Raw genomic sequence first — 17,017 nt, 5'->3', positions numbered from 1 at the left:
CACATGACGGGAATAGCCTGCCTTTGAGTCTTGGCTGTAATGGCAGTGATAGTTTAATGTCCCACATTAACTGAATGGTGACAGCGACTCCTCAGAGTGCTGGCAAACTGGCAATTGCTTGATGCAGGAGCAGGACAATGATAACACAGTTAATCTTCTGCAGGGGAATGATAGTGAAAGAAATGGCTTTTAGATTAGTTGTCATTAAAGTGAAACATCTGCCTCTGCAAGGCCAGTGGAATGTCCTCACTTATGCACACGGAAGCTCATTAAAGTCACTGGGTTTGTATGGCTGTGAGCCAGAGCCAAATTTCCACCAGGAGCTAAATCTGGGAAGCACAATGAATTAGACTGGAAGTTGGAAGATGACTTCCAGGCAGTATGTCAGCTTCAGAAAGGTTACAGAATACTTTAAAGAACAAAATTCACAGGGAGCAAAAAAGTATTTGGTAGTGTCTGAATAGAGCTCAGAGCTGATTAAACTAAAGACATTTAATCTTTCCTTGGGATGAATGTAGCTTCAAGCTGGATTACAAATGAAGGGGTATCCAGTTCCACTATTTACATAGGTTTTCAGGCCGTGCTCTCTTCTTGATTACATTGGTGTTGATTCACATAAACACACTTGAATTGTTCACAGTTATCTAACATTTACAGCAGCATGCCACAAAGATATGTCCTAAAGCACATTGCCCAAGAGACTTGCAAGGAGCAAGCGTTACAGCAGAGTTCCCTTTTGAAGTAAACCACTGGCCGTGTGCACAGGATGAGGGATGTGTCTCAAAGCAGTTGGAAACAGCTCCACAGTCTTGATGGATTGCAGCTTAACGTTAAAGAAACATACAGAAATGACCACTGCGGTTTTGCTGTCCAGACTCTTCAATCTGGAAGAAGTGGAAACAATATCCTGTTAGAAAATGGCATGTATATAATGAAGTAGGGGATTCAGCTGAGTGCTCCCAGACCTTGATATGGGTATGGCAACAGATAAGGATGAGATCTATCAGCCTGGAGGGGAGGGAGATGTTTGTTGATGAATACTGATAGATCTCTGGTGCATAACTATTGCTGGTGGGGGAGAGCAGGCTGAAAGGGAAGCAGCCAAAGCTCCCTAGTGAGAGCAATGGTCTTTGCTGATAGCTAGTTTCACATAGCAGCACTCTGGCTAGAGCCAGCCTCAAGAGCAGTGATCCTGTTAAGGATTCTTAGATGGTCTTCATGGCAGTGCATGGAAGATCATAATTAGCCAGAGTTATAACCAAAGCCGGTGTTGGCAAGTGTCTGTTAGAAATGGTTGGTTGGTACACGGGACTCCTGCAAAGTGCAGCATGTTGGGGTTTTGAGAGATACCATCAGTGTAATAGTAGTAGATGGGTCCCATTTAATCCTGTCTGCTCCTCAGGACTCTGGGAAATGCATGTCAGAACAGGTTGTGGTGAGTGTGAAATTGTGCTGGGCATGCATATGCTGCTCATCAGACCCCTCTCTGTGACTAATCACAAAAATCTATTGCATATTCCAAGAAATTAGTTGGAGAAGCAAGCACATACGGGAGAAATAAAGAAAAATCAGAAGCTATCTATCAGCATGGACAAGTGGAAGGAGAACCAGATTCATGGTCTCTCTGACTATGTATCTCAGACTAGATATTAGGAAAGTTTCTTTACTGAGAGGGAGGTAAAACCCTGGAACAAGCTTCCCAGAAGTGGTCATGCCCTGAGTCTGTCAGTGTTTAAGAGGCAACTGGTAAATGCCCTTTGTGACATGCTTTAACTTTTGGTCAGCCCTAAAGGGGTCAGGCAGTTGGAAACTATCCAGTAGCATCTTGGTGCCAGTTAGGAGCAAAAAGGAAGAAGTTAGGAGCATCTGTGTCACTAGGATTAAATCAGAGTAACTCCTTGAATTTAAGAGGAAAAGAAGCCCAGCCTTACCTGTGCTCTTAGGGAAGAAAAAACAAAAGAGCATGCAGAGAAGCAAAAAAGATGCAAGGGTAGAGATGCTACCAGTGCTTATTGGGTTGACTGCATGGCTGCTGGATGAAGTTTCCCTCTGGAATGTTGCCTTTCAGAAAACAATGCAAAACAATGCAAAAATGTTCCCTTTCATCCCAATCAAAGCAGGAGAGCAGGTCTCAGCATTGCTTTAATCTTTGTTTTCAACAGTAGTTTCTATTTTTCTCCATGGTTGTATTATCACACTCCATAAACACTGGGAGAATTCGGTTGGAGCAGTCAAAACAAACGTGAGTCTGTTGCTTTGGGCCCCACCTCGTTCTTTCCTTTTTGCACAGCACAGGCACACTGCTTCCAACTGAAGCTGTGGGCTCCCTTTCAACAGATGAAACCCTGTGGGTTTATCAGCACCATCTCTGTGCCCCCTGAGTCTCACTGTCCTTACGGGTGGTGAAGCTATGGCAGGCAGAACCCTCCAGAGCAGGTGCGATGCTCATTCCTGTGCTGTGCAGCATGGATGGTGAAGGACGAGTGCTGAACCACATGACCACCTTGGCTGCTGCCTCCAGCCCTAACCTCCTCCTTGTACATTGATCACTTCTCGATTAGCCCATGCTCCAGTGCTGTTCTTTCTGCATGACTATCCAAGATGGGGCAGATGATATTGAGCAGGTCCCCCTGCTGAGAGACCGGGGTAACAGACACCGGGATCTGGTAGTCCAAGGTGAAGTCTGTAGTGTAGCTGTTTGTGTATCCCATATAACAGTGCATTAGTCACTAGATTGGATATTGAATCTCTGAGTCTCATCCTTCATATTACCTATATTTCCTGGAACAGAAAACCAGCTTACTTGGCATTTGTACTGCTCCATTTTCCTGTACTGGTGCTGATCATTGCAAATCCACTGGATGATGGCAAGGGCAGTTCCATTCTGGAGCAGGTCAGCTGAGTGCTGTAACACATATGGTTCTTCACAATTACATTACAAAAGTTAGTTTTGACAGATCTTTTTGACTGGCCCATGAAAATGGGGGTACTTATTAGAACAGTATGTGTAAAATGAATCAAATAGCAAGGAAATACATGGTGATTATTCATACGCTGCAAGCTGTTCATTTTCCTTCACTATGGTTGGAACCCATGTGTTAGAATTAGATCACCTTATCCAGACAAAACACTTTCTTCCCAAGGGGAGCTTACATACACCCACAGCAATTTTAAAGGCTTACTGAGTACTACAATTTGCCTTTTTCTTAGCGCTCTCCTGGTCAGTTTAGTTTCACTGCCTGAAACTCTCTCTTCTAATCTTGCTGTACCATGTTCAGTGGCATGTCCATTGCACGTTTAGCATGAGCTTTTCATCTTTCCCTTGTTCTTGTAGCCTCACAAACTGGAAAGCAATCAGACACATCCCCAAACATACGCACTAATGTATGCTACAGCTGGATGCCTCTCGCTTAAGTCTTGTTTTCAGCTTTTTCAGTTCAGCATTTTTATCAATTTTAAGCCCATAGGCTGTGATTTCCCAGGCCTCCTCATAATGCTGCATTTCAAAGTGATATTGGGCAACCTTAAGAAATGCTTTGGTTAACATTTCACTGCCAGGGCCATTCATGATGCTGCATAATGCCACAGATTCATCCAGCTTTAGTGCCTCGATATACTGCTTAACTGCCGCTCCCTCCTCAGCCACTGACAGCAGGAGGTGTCCTTTGGAGCAGTGGTCCTCAGCACGTGTTTGCAGACTGCTCCGGCCGTGCTGCTGGATCACCTTCTCCAGGTCTTGTAAAGCTTTGTCATATCTTTTCAGGTGCATAAGGCAAGCAGCCCTCTGTCGAAGATACCTTGGGCTACCTTTGCTTGCCAAAGCAGCAAGGCTATAATAACCAAGAGCCTTCTCATAGCTATGTTCTTTAATCAGCGCATTTCCTTGCTGGGCTGCTACCTGTGGACAGAAAGTAACTTAATATTAGTTATTAAAAGTGAAACCCCCTGAAATATGTAGTCTGGACTGGGCACAGGTAGACATAGACACTAAGAAATTGAGGATACTTTCTCAAATGTTGAAGTTGCATCTAGTTGGAGAACATGTAATTGGCACATATCTTCACATGCAGATAAATCCTGGATTTATGGGCACTTTCTTTTCTCTCAGGAGTTTCTGAACCACTCTTTGTGCAGGTTTTGCTAAAAGTTTATAGTGTTCTGCTCTGCTCTCCACGCTCTGCTCCAAAGGTCACTAGATGGAAACTGCATCCGCGCGTACTGCCCACAGACATTTGCATGTGTTGATTATGAAGGCTGGTCTCTACTGAAGCTTCCCCAGGCTATAGGGAAAAAAAAGCCAACTGATGGCTTTGCTAATCGTGACTCTCAAGTGCAAGTCTGCCCTTAACTGAAGGGGAAAACAACAAAATAGAGAAGGCAGAAAAAGCCACAAAAATTCAGGTTCACAAAGATCAAAGAAAACTCCATTAGAACTATTTGTCTCAGAAGAATTTTTCATTATTTCTCTTTACTAGTAATAAATAAAGCTTTTAACATGCTGCAGCAGAGTGAATATTTAACAAGGCTGCCACCAGCAGCTTAGCTCTTACAGAAAGCTGAGCCAAACAAGCTGAGACTTCAAGTTCAGTCTCATTCCTGATTTAAAGGGACTGAGCTGGGGTTCATTTTTGGTGTATAACACAGATTAATTAGCATCTTCCTTGCTCATCATCTTCTGAACAAAGATAAATATGAAGACTTATGGAAAGAAAACTAGGAAGGGCATGGAAAGCCAGATGGTTATTACACAAGTGAGTTTAGCTGCTCTCTGCATGTGGCTTTTGAGAAGCACTTTGCCACCAGCCTCCTTGCAGGTGACTTTGGAAGGCCAAGAGCAGGCTGTGTAGTCCATTCAGAGGTGAACTGCAGTCCATGTTCACACTGCTGATGACTTCCAGACTGAAATAATTCTGCTGCCATCTGGAAAGGGCCATCAGTGACTGGGCATTGGACTGCTTCCTGAATTAGGTCTCTGTGTTCCTTTCTACCATCTAATTACCTCACTGTGTAATCAAGAACTGAAAATATCCCTATTTGGTGCATTTGTGGTTCCAGTCCCTAGTGCCTAATCTTGTGCTGAAATTGGCCATGGTTCACCTCCTTAGAAAGAGAATGAGGAATTAGGAGTTTAATGGACATGGAATTATGGCCAAGATTTAGTCTCTGTGCAGTAAATTCCAGAAGATGGCCTGATAAGCACTGGGCTTTGGAAGTGGACTGGATGTTTTCAGAACAGTTCAGATCAAGTCTTTCCTTCTTTACCTGCAGACCTTGTTTGGGGTCCGTATCCCATGAAGGCACATGGAATGGCAACTTCTGCATTGGGCTGAGGGCCTAATTCTGTCACACACCATATATAGCTTTCATAGGAAGCAGCTCTGGTGGCACCCTATGGCATGTCAACAGCCAAGAGAGAGCACAGCTCTGAGGATCTGGGCAAGGAGCTAGCAATCAGTCATGCATTTAACCTCTGACACAGGAAACTGTAAGGGTTGAAGCTGCACTAGCAGCAAGCAAACTCCCTTCCTCTGACCTTTTGCAGCTTAATAAATCTTTCAGATTCTTATTCCCATGGGGCTCTCCCAGTTGTTTACAAATTTCTTAGCATGGGACCCCTTTAACTATAAATAATGCATGTGGTTCATTGCTTTGTTCTTCATGAAGTACATGAACGAGCTCTCCTTCCTCCACCCTTTCCTATTCAGCTCTTGGAGAACTATTTTTAGCTTTTCAGATCAGACTCCAGGATAATGATGACACGTTGCTATAATGCCTGTAATCTCCAAACACTCTAGAACAATGTGGCAGCAATGCTTTTGTACATGGAGTGCTGAGATGAAGGGCTGAGCCTAAACCAGTAAACCCTTCTTTGCTTCAGTCTCTTTACTTGTGACATGGAGGGAACAGCAGGAACCACCTCCTCTGGAGTGTGATTAGGAGCCCTGGCAAAGTCAGGCCATCCCTGGGCACTCATGCTGTCTGTAAGCTTTTTCTTCTTTTACTGAGGTCTTCCTTTCACACACAAACTGCCATAATCTCGCAGGCAGAAGGAAGTGCTGCTGGGAAATCCTCTGAGACACTGGGCAGGTGAATTAACCAATTCCTTCCCCAACCCAGCAAGGTCCATACTTAATCCCTGGTCACAAAATACATCCCTGGTCACAAAATACATATATAAAAAGATTTGTGATTCTGGGCTGATCAGCTATAAAAGTAATCACAGCCATTGACTCTTTTAGAACACGTGAACAGGCTCCTGGTGCTTGAGCCCAAGGGTTCACTCACTGCCCAAAGGCACCAGATTAAAAAATGAAAAGGACTCTACTTGACTTCCAGCACTGGGGCTGAGTTCCAGCCACCCTTATCCTCCCGAGCAGGAGAGGAATCTGTCATGATAAATGAGCCACCGGAAAAGGGGTTTATTCCAGACCCTGTTCCACAGCTGCTAAAAAAGACAGAAATAAAGTGCCTCTGCCCTGTTAAAGGTTCCACTAACCTGCGGCACCATCACTGCAGTGTAACTATGCACAAATTAGTTTGTTTGGGGCTTTTGATTCTTTTTTTCCTTCCTGACAGCATAAGAACATCCCTCCTGTGTCTGCTCAGAAAGCAGCACAGATGGACTGAGCTGTGACTTCCACACAGAACAAGTCATGTGGCAGCAAGGGAAATTCAGCTGTAAAATGTATCTTCACTTGTAGACACCTCCTTAGGGCCTCCTTAAACACATTCTTGATTGTATCTTTATCAACTTTATATAGTGAAAGATTGCAAATTGGCTCTGAAATCTTAAAACTCTTCCCTGTAATTATCAGAAGAGGGGCTCTTTTCTCTGTGATGGGGTTTATCTAGGGACCAGCAAATTAATACTTGTTTACTTATATCTTCCTGCTGTTTTGCTAAGATACTCACAAAGCACTCCTCTCAAGATACATTAAGTATAGCAGCATGTTGTTTGTTTTATAACCTGGAAGAAAGCATAACAATATAGCTTCTCACCAGGGTGCACACAATCTACAAATTGACAAAAGAAAGCAAACTGATTCTCAGAATATGGAGCTTCTGAGTAATCAGAATTGCAGATGACTGAGTGAATGTTAAAACTCCTCACCATCAATCTGACCTTGTCCTGTTGTATTACTGGAGGTGTTTTCTCAGAGCTGGATGTACTTTGGGAGAGAAAGTTGAAGAAAATACTGAAATATCCATACTTTGTGGGCTAGAACAATGTGCCATTTTTGTGTCACAAGTTTTCAGCTGAGAAAACCAATGCCAATCCCAAAGGCTCATCGTTTTATACAAATACATTTACATTTCTCAATGTTACACCAAAGAGCAAAAAGAATTGATGTGACTGAATCAGAACCCTGAGTTTAATTTCAGCAAGAAAATGAAGAAAGATAAATTCTCCTTCCCCCAAAGGCAGCTATGAGCACTGTGTAACTTGTACAGAGAACAGCCGAGCAATGATCTTGTTAAATCTCCAGCTGCTGCCCCTCACATCCCCTGCATTTTAGCATTGGGATTAAACAGGTTTCATACCAGGGGGACCAAGGAGAAATTCCCCCAGGTGGCAAGAAGTGGTAATGATGAATTATTAGAGACTGAAGCAAGGTCACTGCACTGAAAGAAGTCTGGATTCAACTCCCTGATCTGGCTGGAGTGAAGGCTGGAGGAAGAAGCCAATTTGTTCCTCGTGCCTCTGATAAACAGTCTTCCCACACAATTCCATTCAAGACAAGGCAGGGAAAATCCTTGCAGCCTTGCAGGATTGCTTCCCATTTCTTTACCCATAGAATGCACCCATGTGGCATCGAAAACGGATTGTACCTGAGCAAGGTGCTGCCGTCGCTTAGTGTCTATGAAGTTCAGGAGAAACTCCAGCTCCCTTTCATCTCTCTTAGCCAGGACACTGAGTGAGTGAGCTGCTGCTGTCACGTTCCTCCTCTTCAGCTGCAGCACCGCCAGCCTTGCACTAGCAAAGTCATCAGCAAGAGAGCAGCCAAATGCTTCCTGGAGGTGTTTGAGGGCCTCTTCGTACCTTCCTGGGGGTTAACATCAGTACAAGCTATATAACTGAGTCCATGTGGAGAGAGAGGCATCAAGAAAACTTAATAAAGCAGGATTTAAGCAGCCAAGGGTATTAATTACTTCATACCCTTTCCCAAAACATTTGCAAACTTCTCTTGAAAAGTACTCTACAGCAGTACTTTTGCCATTTAACACTGGCTTTCTTTCATTCCCTTACTCTGAGCAGCAGTGTGAAAGAACTGGAACTCACCATTTGCAATTAAAACATCTGTGTAGAAGATGTGATATGGTGCATCCCTGTCAATTTTAATGAGTGCTTTTGCAAGCATGAGAAGATCCCTGAGGGTTTCTTCTTTTGAAAGGTCTTTAGCAGCAACAAGCTCAATTAATGCAGCCCTGCCATGCTGAAGGAGCCACTGAGTGATCAAACCTTGGGCTTCGTGCTTTAAAGCCAGGATTGCTGGGATCACAGCTCCTGCCTCCACCTTCAGCGCTGAGATCAAATCTTGCACTGCTTCCTGTGTGAAAACAAGGCCAAAACATGAAATGGCACAATAACTATGAACTGATAATTTTTTCTTTTAGGTGTTTTCAGTTCTTTGTTGTCCCACAAGTCATCTGCACACCTTTGGAAGCTCTTTGCTCTTCTCTGTCCTTGTGATGCATTGTTTTCCCACACAATCAGTGGTGTGATATGCAGGTAAAGTGTAAGGCTATTGACCATATTAGAAGCAGATAAACCATGCAGACATCTGACATGATTTCCAGGCAATGATATACTGCAATCTCCAAAGTCCACTATAAAACTAATTGTCCACATAAGCTTTCATAGTTGATGGAGAGGGACTCACTGAACCTTGAAACTGTTCTTTCTTTCTCCTCTTGTTGCTACATTTCATCTAATGCAACATCATGTCCTGAAAATGTGAAATCAAATATAAGGGAGAGTTTGCTGCATTGCAAATCAATGCATGGTAGTGCCAGTAAGAGCTATGATTAAGGTTTTGTTTTCCTCTCTCAGACTTGGGAAAGCAAATCAATAAGGTCAGGTGGACTACCAATACACCAGCCAAAGCAAGAGCCTTTCACTGCCCAAAGTCTCTGGTAAACTCATTTGATTTCAGTGAGTCCATGAAAAAGCTATGGTACCTTACACTAATACTGCTTAATACTGTCAGAAATAGCACCACCAAATCAATATATGATAATACCTTCTGCTGCTTCAGAGCAAGGTAAATGAATCCTCGTCCACTCAGAGCTTGTACGTTCCTAGGGTCCTCCTTTAGGATAGCATTGAAATCAAAAATGGCAGTTTTCTTCTGACCAAGGTGCCCATAGCATCGAGCTCTGATGAGAAGGCAATCCTCAGCATAACCCCCTAGAGAACAGAAATGCAGCCATGCTTACTTGGAGCGTGTGACAATGATAAACCCCACTGAAGGGCCTCAAAGTGGCCAAGTGCAAATGATGTGGCAGACCTTCATGTTGTGTTGCGGTGACTGCAGGAGTGAAAAGTAAATACTTTATTCGGAGCTGTGGTGGAGTAAGAGATGTGTGCTGGGTGGAGGCAAATGTGCTCTGGTAAGGAACTGCAGTCCACAGATGTGACAGGAAGAAGCATAGGGAGGGTGCTGGAGAAGATATCCAAGGATATCCAGATGAAGCTGTAGGAAAATGCTACTTTGCTTGATGAAATATATGAGAGTACTTAAGTGATAGTTTCCTTTGTTTCTGTTGCCAGTGGAATTGCTAATGCATACTCTAACTGTAACTGTCCTACTGTGATTCAACTCTGACTTTCCAGACAGGAACTATACTGTGCCAGGCACGCCAAAAACACAGACCCCACTTCAAAGAGTCTTCAGGCTGGTTAAACATGCCAAAAGAACATTGTAATAAAAAGCTGAATGAGTGGAAAAGGTAACAGAATGAAAATCATAAAATCACATTGCTCAGCTAGCTCACAAGCTTCCTGCTTTCTAATAAAAACACATACATATGTCCATCAACAGTCCCTCCTCAAATATCCATGACTGCTTTTCTGATTGCCTCTTGTCTCAGCAAGAGTGGGACTCCTCAGGAACAGCCAACGGAAGCAAAAGGAGTGGTCTGCAGTTATTACACACTCAAACTTTCCATGCAGGCCAGTGTTTTTCTACCTCCTCTGGTATACCCAGGCTCAGCCAGCTGACAGGGCAGAGAATTCCTTGTTTGCCACTTGTTTGGGGATTTTGTTAGGAAGGAATAGAAGCAGCACAAATGAGAGAAGAAAGCATCTGCTCTAGCAGGTGGGGAGTGGATAAGCTGGAATGCCTGGGCTGTGAAATGGAACTAGCTCAGAGCACTTAAGTTGTTTTTTTTTTCCATTTTCATAAATCAATCTCTCTTTCTTCCCAATGCTGTTGTCATAACATTTGCTTGGAGTGAGAGGCACATTTCCATACGAACATGATTTTACTTGGAACATGCCAGGCGCATTTCCATGTTAGCCTGATCTCACTTCTTGGGAAAAGCTAGGATAATGATGAATGATGTTGGAACAAGAAGGCAGGTTGTTTGCTGCAGTGACTGTTCATTCGCATGAAACAGGAGGTACCACGTACATTTCATTGGTAGGAAGGTGTTCAGGGGACAAAATTCTCCTCTAATTTATCACCAGTTTGGCTTTGATCTCCTTAGGAAACAATGATACTGTACTTTCAAAGAAGCTTTAATCTCCTTCTAGATCAAGTTTCATTTTCTAGGGAAACATTTCAGAGTTATAGTAGTGCAACCTAGCAGCTGGACACCAGGATCTTGACATTACTCAGTCATCTGTGTGCAGTCACTTACTGAAAAATCAAGTTCTATAGAAGGAATAATAATTCTGTAGTAATTTCCTGAGACTTCCCTGTATTTTGAGCATGTATCTGTCGCTGTGATAAACAGCCTCCCTACATTAAGTACAGACGAATCCCCCTGCCAATCTGCTTTTCCTTGACCAACAGAAGAATATCATTACACTGCTTATCCTAAAAGGGTCTTTTTTAAACCACAGTAAAGAAGGAAATCATGGGACATAAAATAGCTCTGGGAAGACATGTAGTAAAGTGCACAGAAGACATACATTGTGTTTCCTATCAGTATGTTAATAACCCTACCTGAAGCAATGATGGCAAATGAAAGGTAGGCAATGGCCTCTTTGAGGTCAGCATCCTCCTGTTTGTTCTTCAGGATGGTCAGTGCTCTGAAATGGCAGTGAGTTTGCATCAGCTTCCTGTCTTCATCTTTGAAAATGTCCATGATTGGCAGGAGGCAGGAGGTATCTCCTATTCTGATCACTTTCTTCAGCAGCTTAACAAAGTAAGAGAAAAAGGCAGAAGAGAACGATTGGCATGAAAGGAGAAATGAAGATATGCTAAAGCTGGGAATAATACTGTCTAGTGAGACAAGTATGCTTTTACCCAGTGCTTCCCCACCTTTCACTGGGGCTTCAGCCAGCCAAGGACCATGGATCTCTTTTACTTCTCAGCTGGCCCCACTGTAAATGCATGTTGAAGACTAATTCTCATCTTCTCCCACCACCACTGCAGTTGTGGAAATCATTCTGGGGAAATACAGAATGCTGCCTTGCTTACCTAGGGCAGCGTTAGCTCCTTTTATAAATACACCTGAACCACAGGATGCTTGCCCCAAAGAGAGACAGTTTCTGTGGAACAGAAGCATTCCAGTGACCTGTTTTGGCTGTAAATTTGAAACCAGTGAATTTAGGATTGCTATTGGGAATGTGGAAAAAGTGTGAAAAGAATCTTGCCTGACATAGGGTATCTTTGTCTCCATTCACTAGAGTGAAAATCACCCAGCATTTTCTTACTAGATTTCCTAAAGAGAGGAATCAAAAGGCGTTTCCTCCAGTAAAGCAGATGTGCTTAGCAGGTTCTCAGTATTCAAATCTGAGGCAGGCCAAGAACAAAGTTATCTTGATGCACCAGCCACATGCACTGAACTCATTATTTTTATCAACAGAGACAAGTGTTTGGGTGCTGACAGGCAGGGGCACAAAAACATTCTGAAGACAAATTTTCGGGGACAGATGTTCCAGTTAGAACTTGTAGCAGAAGCTGCAGACAAGAATGCAGCTTCCAGGGGCAATGTATGGACTCTAATAAAGTCATGTCATCCATTTACAGCCTTCCCAAGGGCAGCAAATTGTACAGAACTCTTATTTATCATAAGGAGTAGGGAAGTGGTGACGAGAAAACCTTTCTCTTTGTGCCAGCAGAATGGATATGGAATGTTAAAAAATGCAATAGTTCCCTCTGATGGCAGAACCCAGTAATTCAGCTCTGCAATCCTTGGGCGGAATCTCTTTCATGGTCTGAAGCACAAGTCATTAGCCACTAAAGAAAGAAAACTGCAGACTGATATTTGAGCTTCTGGTTCTGTTTCTTTCTCCTCCCCGCCTCTACAATGCTCCATTAGGATAATCAGTCAGGGAGTAGTTCTGCCTTCTTTTCTCTAGGGGAAAATTACCAATCCCATCAATATTGTCACCAGGGGCAGGATGCTCAGTCATGCTCTGCCTAGTTAAAGTCTCTGACGAGAAGTGCCATTAAATAGCATATGATAAATGGGTTGTATTTAGCTAGGAGTCCTGTGTGGCCTGTGCTACAGACAGAAAGTTCTTACATACGTGGCCTGTATTTAGATCTTAAAGGTTCTGCTAGAGGTTGAACCTCACCTTCAAGTTTCACTGTGTCAACAGCCCTCACTGTTGCTATTCATGAGGTTTGCTTCTAACAGCAAACTGCTCAGTTTTAAGATGGAAATGCACACGAACCACTGAGCATGATAATGTAGCAAGTAATTTCATTGCAGTCTGGGTAAAAGCAGTATCAGGTCAGGTCAAATGCAGCTATTTCCCATCCGTTTCAAAGACCTCTGCCCAGTTCCCCAACATTCCCGAAAAATGATTGAAGCACATTTTGGGGTAGGTACAGCTCCTGGAAAACCCATCACAGGTTGTGTGATGGGGTGGGTTCCAACTCTACAACATGTGATGAGGTGGCCTCACAGTGCAGTTTGTACCTGAAGCCTTACGGTTGTCATGTAACACTGAGGAGCAGGAGGCAAGTGGTGCATTGTGCTGGGAACCCGAAAGCCCTTGGAACACTCTGTGGCAAGACTACATCTCTAAAGTGATCCCTCTTAAGTTCTACCATGCATCCCATCTCGGTCATCACTCTGTCATGCTCTCTGCTAATCAGGAGCTCCTTACCTGGTTGCCATCATACATGAAACCTTTCTTCAATTGCAGAAGCGCGAGTCTAGCCAGGATGGGAGACCGCTGTGGATTTCTGGAGAGTGCTACCAAGAGGAGCTTGTGAGCTTCTTCTGCACGGCCCATCTGGTACAGGGCATCAGCACAAAGGATCCGTGATGCTTCATCAGAAATGTCCAGCTCCACCAAGAGAGAAGCCAGCTGGTAAACCCCAGGGGCATCTCTGGAGGAAAAAACAAAAGAAGAAAAAGGGAAAGACCACCTTCAAGGAAAAAAGTCACTACTTTTAAAAACTCAGGCTATAATGGATTTAGCTGGAATAGTTCGGTGTTCCCATCTCAGATCTCCCAGCCTTAAATATGACATTCATACAGTTAGCATTGAAAAAAGCATTTGGATTGCCAGCACCAAGTATGTGCACAGTAGCACCTCAGCTCTGTCTTGGAAGGACACTTTCATAGGGGCTTGGTACTTCATGGCCCACCAAATCCTTCAGTTCAGAGCTGAGAGCAACCAACAAACTTGTTTTATTATGGGTTTAGCTACAACTCTGAGGGAGAAATCTGTCATATTCCCACCAGAATTTTGCACTTTCCTAGCTAAGGCCAATTGGTGTATCGTGGATTATCTTCCATTGAAAGACTGAGCTGATTTGGCTATGTGGATCCTATCACAATATTTTGCTGCAATAACCATACCCATGTCATTTTATTTCAACCTGTTATGTTAATTAGGAACTTTAAAAGGGTCTGTATCCTGTTCACAGTTAGCTGAAGCAAGTTCTCTCTCTACGACTCAAGCTGCTCTCTTTCTGTTAAGAATCTACACAGCCCTGCTCCTTTTCCTGCCCACAGGCTGAACTACTTCCCGAGTACCTCTTCATCTGGAGCATCTTCTGTCCTTCCTCTTGGAGGACTTTCAGCAGCAGTCCTCTTTGGTTCCATGGCACATAGGACTTGATTGTGAAGATGGTTTCCTCCAGCTTTAACTGACAAGCTGTGATGTAATCCAGGGCTGTCAAGTAATTGCTGCCACCAGAAATCCGGGTAAGTCCACGCCCACATAAGGCTTTAATACAGCTGTTAGGATGTGGGGAATCGTGTTCAATGACCCTCTGAAAGTCCTGCAGGGCTTGCTGATGGTCCTGAGTGTGGAGGGAGCAGAATCCTCGCAATGCTAAGAGAGTATTGTAGTAAGTTTTCTGCTCTGCTGCCAAGAGGTGGTCACAGATATCCCAGGCAGTACCAATGTGTCCATGCAGGAGATGGCAGTCTGCTAGCCGAACACTGAGTTCACGTTTGGAGCCTGGGGAGATCTGGAGGAGGAACTGGACTGTCTGGATGACAGCAGGGAGCAGTTCAGTACCATGATTGCCTCTGAGTTCAGTCCGAGTACGCACAGCCTCCCTGTAGGCTGCAAACTTCACCTCCAGGACAGTCCTAGCCTGCTTTTCTATCTTCTCAGTGTCATGTGGTGAGAAAAGCTCTTCAAAGCGTTTCATTGCCTGGGCAGGCACTGCTGCAAAGGCTTCTGCTAAATCCTGCACCATTTCTTGCACCCTTCCACCCAAGAAGAAATAAGCAGCAGCCCGTTCCAAGAGCAGACCCAAAGCTTTCTCATCTCTCAGATTATTATCAGATGAGAAGCCCTTGAGGGCCTTGCTACAAACTGCCACACACTCCTCAAATTTGCTTTTCTTCAAGAGGTAAGCTGCCTGCACCCCACACACCCAAATATCATCCGGTGCCAGTGCAGCCAGGAAGTCATAGCAGTTGCCCAGCCACTGGTCCAAGGAACTGCTGCCTGGGCTTTCCTCCTGATATGTTAAGAGATAATTAGAGAAGGCCTGGATGACCTGTGGCAGGTGATCCCTTTGCCTGGTGCACACATAGGCCACTGCCTCCACCCGATGCATCGCAAAGGCTTGGATATAATCCACAATTCCCTTGCTGACCTGTGTCCCTGACAGCACCCCTGCCAATGCCCTCAGCAGCAGCAGCTCCATTGAGTACTTTGGGTGGGCCTCCAGCAGGGTATTGCATTTACTCACCACCTCCTCTGAGCACCCTTGCCTGAGCAGGGTCTGTAGTTTGTATACTGAGGATACCACGTTGTTGGGACTTAGGGTGGAGAGAAAGATGGCTGCAATTCCCACACTGAGAGAGACAACGGCCAAGTTCTTGCTCTGGATCTTGGGAATCTGGTTCTTGCCTTGGCACCACATCTCCAGAGTAGCTATCACTTTCTCCCAGAGGCCTTTGTCTAAGGAGTTCACCTTCTGTACCGCTGTGGGGGCACTGCAGCTGAAGGCAGCCATGTAGAAAGCAGTGGCTATTGGTAACTCTTGCTGGGCGAGATGGTGGTCCCCTTCTTTGCAGAGCAGTGCTGCAAGCTCCTGAGCTGACATGTTCTATGCTCGTATGTTCACCAGGCAGCATCACAGAGACAGCATGGCTGGGCCTGTAAGACAAAACCAGCAACGTGAGGGGCTCTGGGGAAGGCTGGCTTTTGCTTTCGAACCGACAGACATTAGCAGGCCTAGGTGCTGTAAAAAGCCAGAGCTCTGTCACTGACAGGCTTACAGGGAAGCAAAGCCACAAGGAGCACCACAGAGGTTCTTACTCCACAGCCATGAAACACTGGCTGAAGAGCAGTCCCACAACCGAGCCAGGGTTCCCAGCACCACCGACTGCGCAGGGCGTGGGGCTGGGCTGTGTCCTCCCCGGCTGCCATGTCAGTCTGGTGCTCGGTTATGGGATGGTGGCAGTGCTGGCACTGGACACGGAGGGCACAAAAGATCGCCTCGTGCTTTGCCCGCCATTTGCCTTTTCTCCTTTGCCTTCAAGAGGCAGGGAAGGCGGAGGGGCGCGCGCACCTTTCTGCCCCACGAGGCGGGGAAGGCGGGGGTGGGTGCAGGGAGCCCGCTCCAGCCCGAGCCCTTCATGGGGCGAGGGAAGCCCCGGGCGGGGCGCGGCCGCGAAGGACGAAGACCACAAATACCTGAGCGCGGGGGCGGCAGGGCGCTGCCAGCGGGACCGGGCCGGGCCGGGCCGAGCCGAGCTGAGGCCGAGGCCAGGGCCCAGCGCGGGCTGCTCCCGCCAGAACCTTCTGCGGCGACTCGACGTGAGGCGAGGGCTGAGGTGAAGCGACGAGAAGCGGCCTGGGCTGAAGTGGGCTGAGGTGGAGCTGGGCTGAGGCGAGGTGAGCTGGGCTGAGGCGAGGTGAGCTGGGCTGAGGCGAGGTGAGCTGGGCTGAGGCGAGGTGAGCTGGGCTGGGCTGAGGTGAGGCAGCCGTGGACGGGACGGAGAGCGGGGCCGGGCTCCCTGTTGCTTGGAGACCGCAAACGCTGGCGGGCGGGCGGGCAGCCGCCGCAGGCCTGCGCAGCGCGGGGCACCGTGCCGCCATGCCGCCTGCCTGAGGGCACCGGGCTGCCGATCCGTTCGCCGTTGTGACCCGGGGCGCGGCGCTGCGGAGGGCCCGGCCCCGCTGTCGGGCTTCGCGGGGCGGGACGGGACGGGACGGGACGGGACGGGACGGGACGGTGCTGTGCTGCCGTGGCTTGGCTTCTCCGTGCCTCCCCTGAGGGCTGGCGGGCTGAGGCGGGGGCGGGCGGGAACAGAAATCGTTATCTGAGGAGAAGCGTGCGGAGCCCATGGTCCTCGCTGCCGCTGTTAAATTGAATTAGTTACAAACCAGGAAACTCTGTGGTGAACTCTACGTTTCTAA

The 17,017-nt window shown here is 46.1% G+C and overlaps 1 protein-coding gene across 1 annotated transcript; it reads right to left on the bottom strand.

Annotated features, from left to right (window-relative positions):
* Nucleotides 1–1,581: 1,581 nt before the first annotated feature.
* TTC34 (tetratricopeptide repeat domain 34) lies at nt 1,582–15,895 on the bottom strand. Its single transcript, XM_062614576.1, has 7 exons — nt 14,167–15,895; nt 13,289–13,514; nt 11,172–11,364; nt 9,243–9,409; nt 8,282–8,549; nt 7,831–8,045; nt 1,582–3,898 (listed from the first exon to the last, which is right to left on the bottom strand). The coding sequence occupies exons 1-7, from the start codon at nt 15,696–15,698 to the stop codon at nt 3,380–3,382; spliced, it is 3,120 nt and encodes a 1,039-aa protein (XP_062470560.1). The 5' UTR covers nt 15,699–15,895; the 3' UTR covers nt 1,582–3,379.
* Between the last annotated feature and the right edge of the window lie 1,122 nt (nt 15,896–17,017).

This window comes from Pezoporus occidentalis, unplaced genomic scaffold (genome assembly GCF_034315485.1).
Source record: "Pezoporus occidentalis ecotype Australia unplaced genomic scaffold, CSIRO_AGI_Poc_V1 ctg176, whole genome shotgun sequence".
NCBI lineage: Eukaryota > Metazoa > Chordata > Aves > Psittaciformes > Psittacidae > Pezoporus > Pezoporus occidentalis.
This window is presented reverse-complemented; position numbering and strand designations above follow the sequence as displayed.

Excerpts from the sequence above, each read along its gene's own strand:
- TTC34 (XM_062614576.1), bottom strand. The coding sequence starts at position 15,698 with ATGTCAGCTCAGGAGCTTGCAGCACTGCTCTGCAAAGAAGGGGACCAC. Across the intron at positions 11,365-13,288 it reads TCATGTATGATGGCAACCAG|CTGCTGAAGAAAGTGATCAG; the intron begins GTAAGGAGCTCC and ends TACTTTGTTAAG. Across the intron at positions 8,046-8,281 it reads AGATGTTTTAATTGCAAATG|GAAGGTACGAAGAGGCCCTC; the intron begins GTGAGTTCCAGT and ends GTTAACCCCCAG.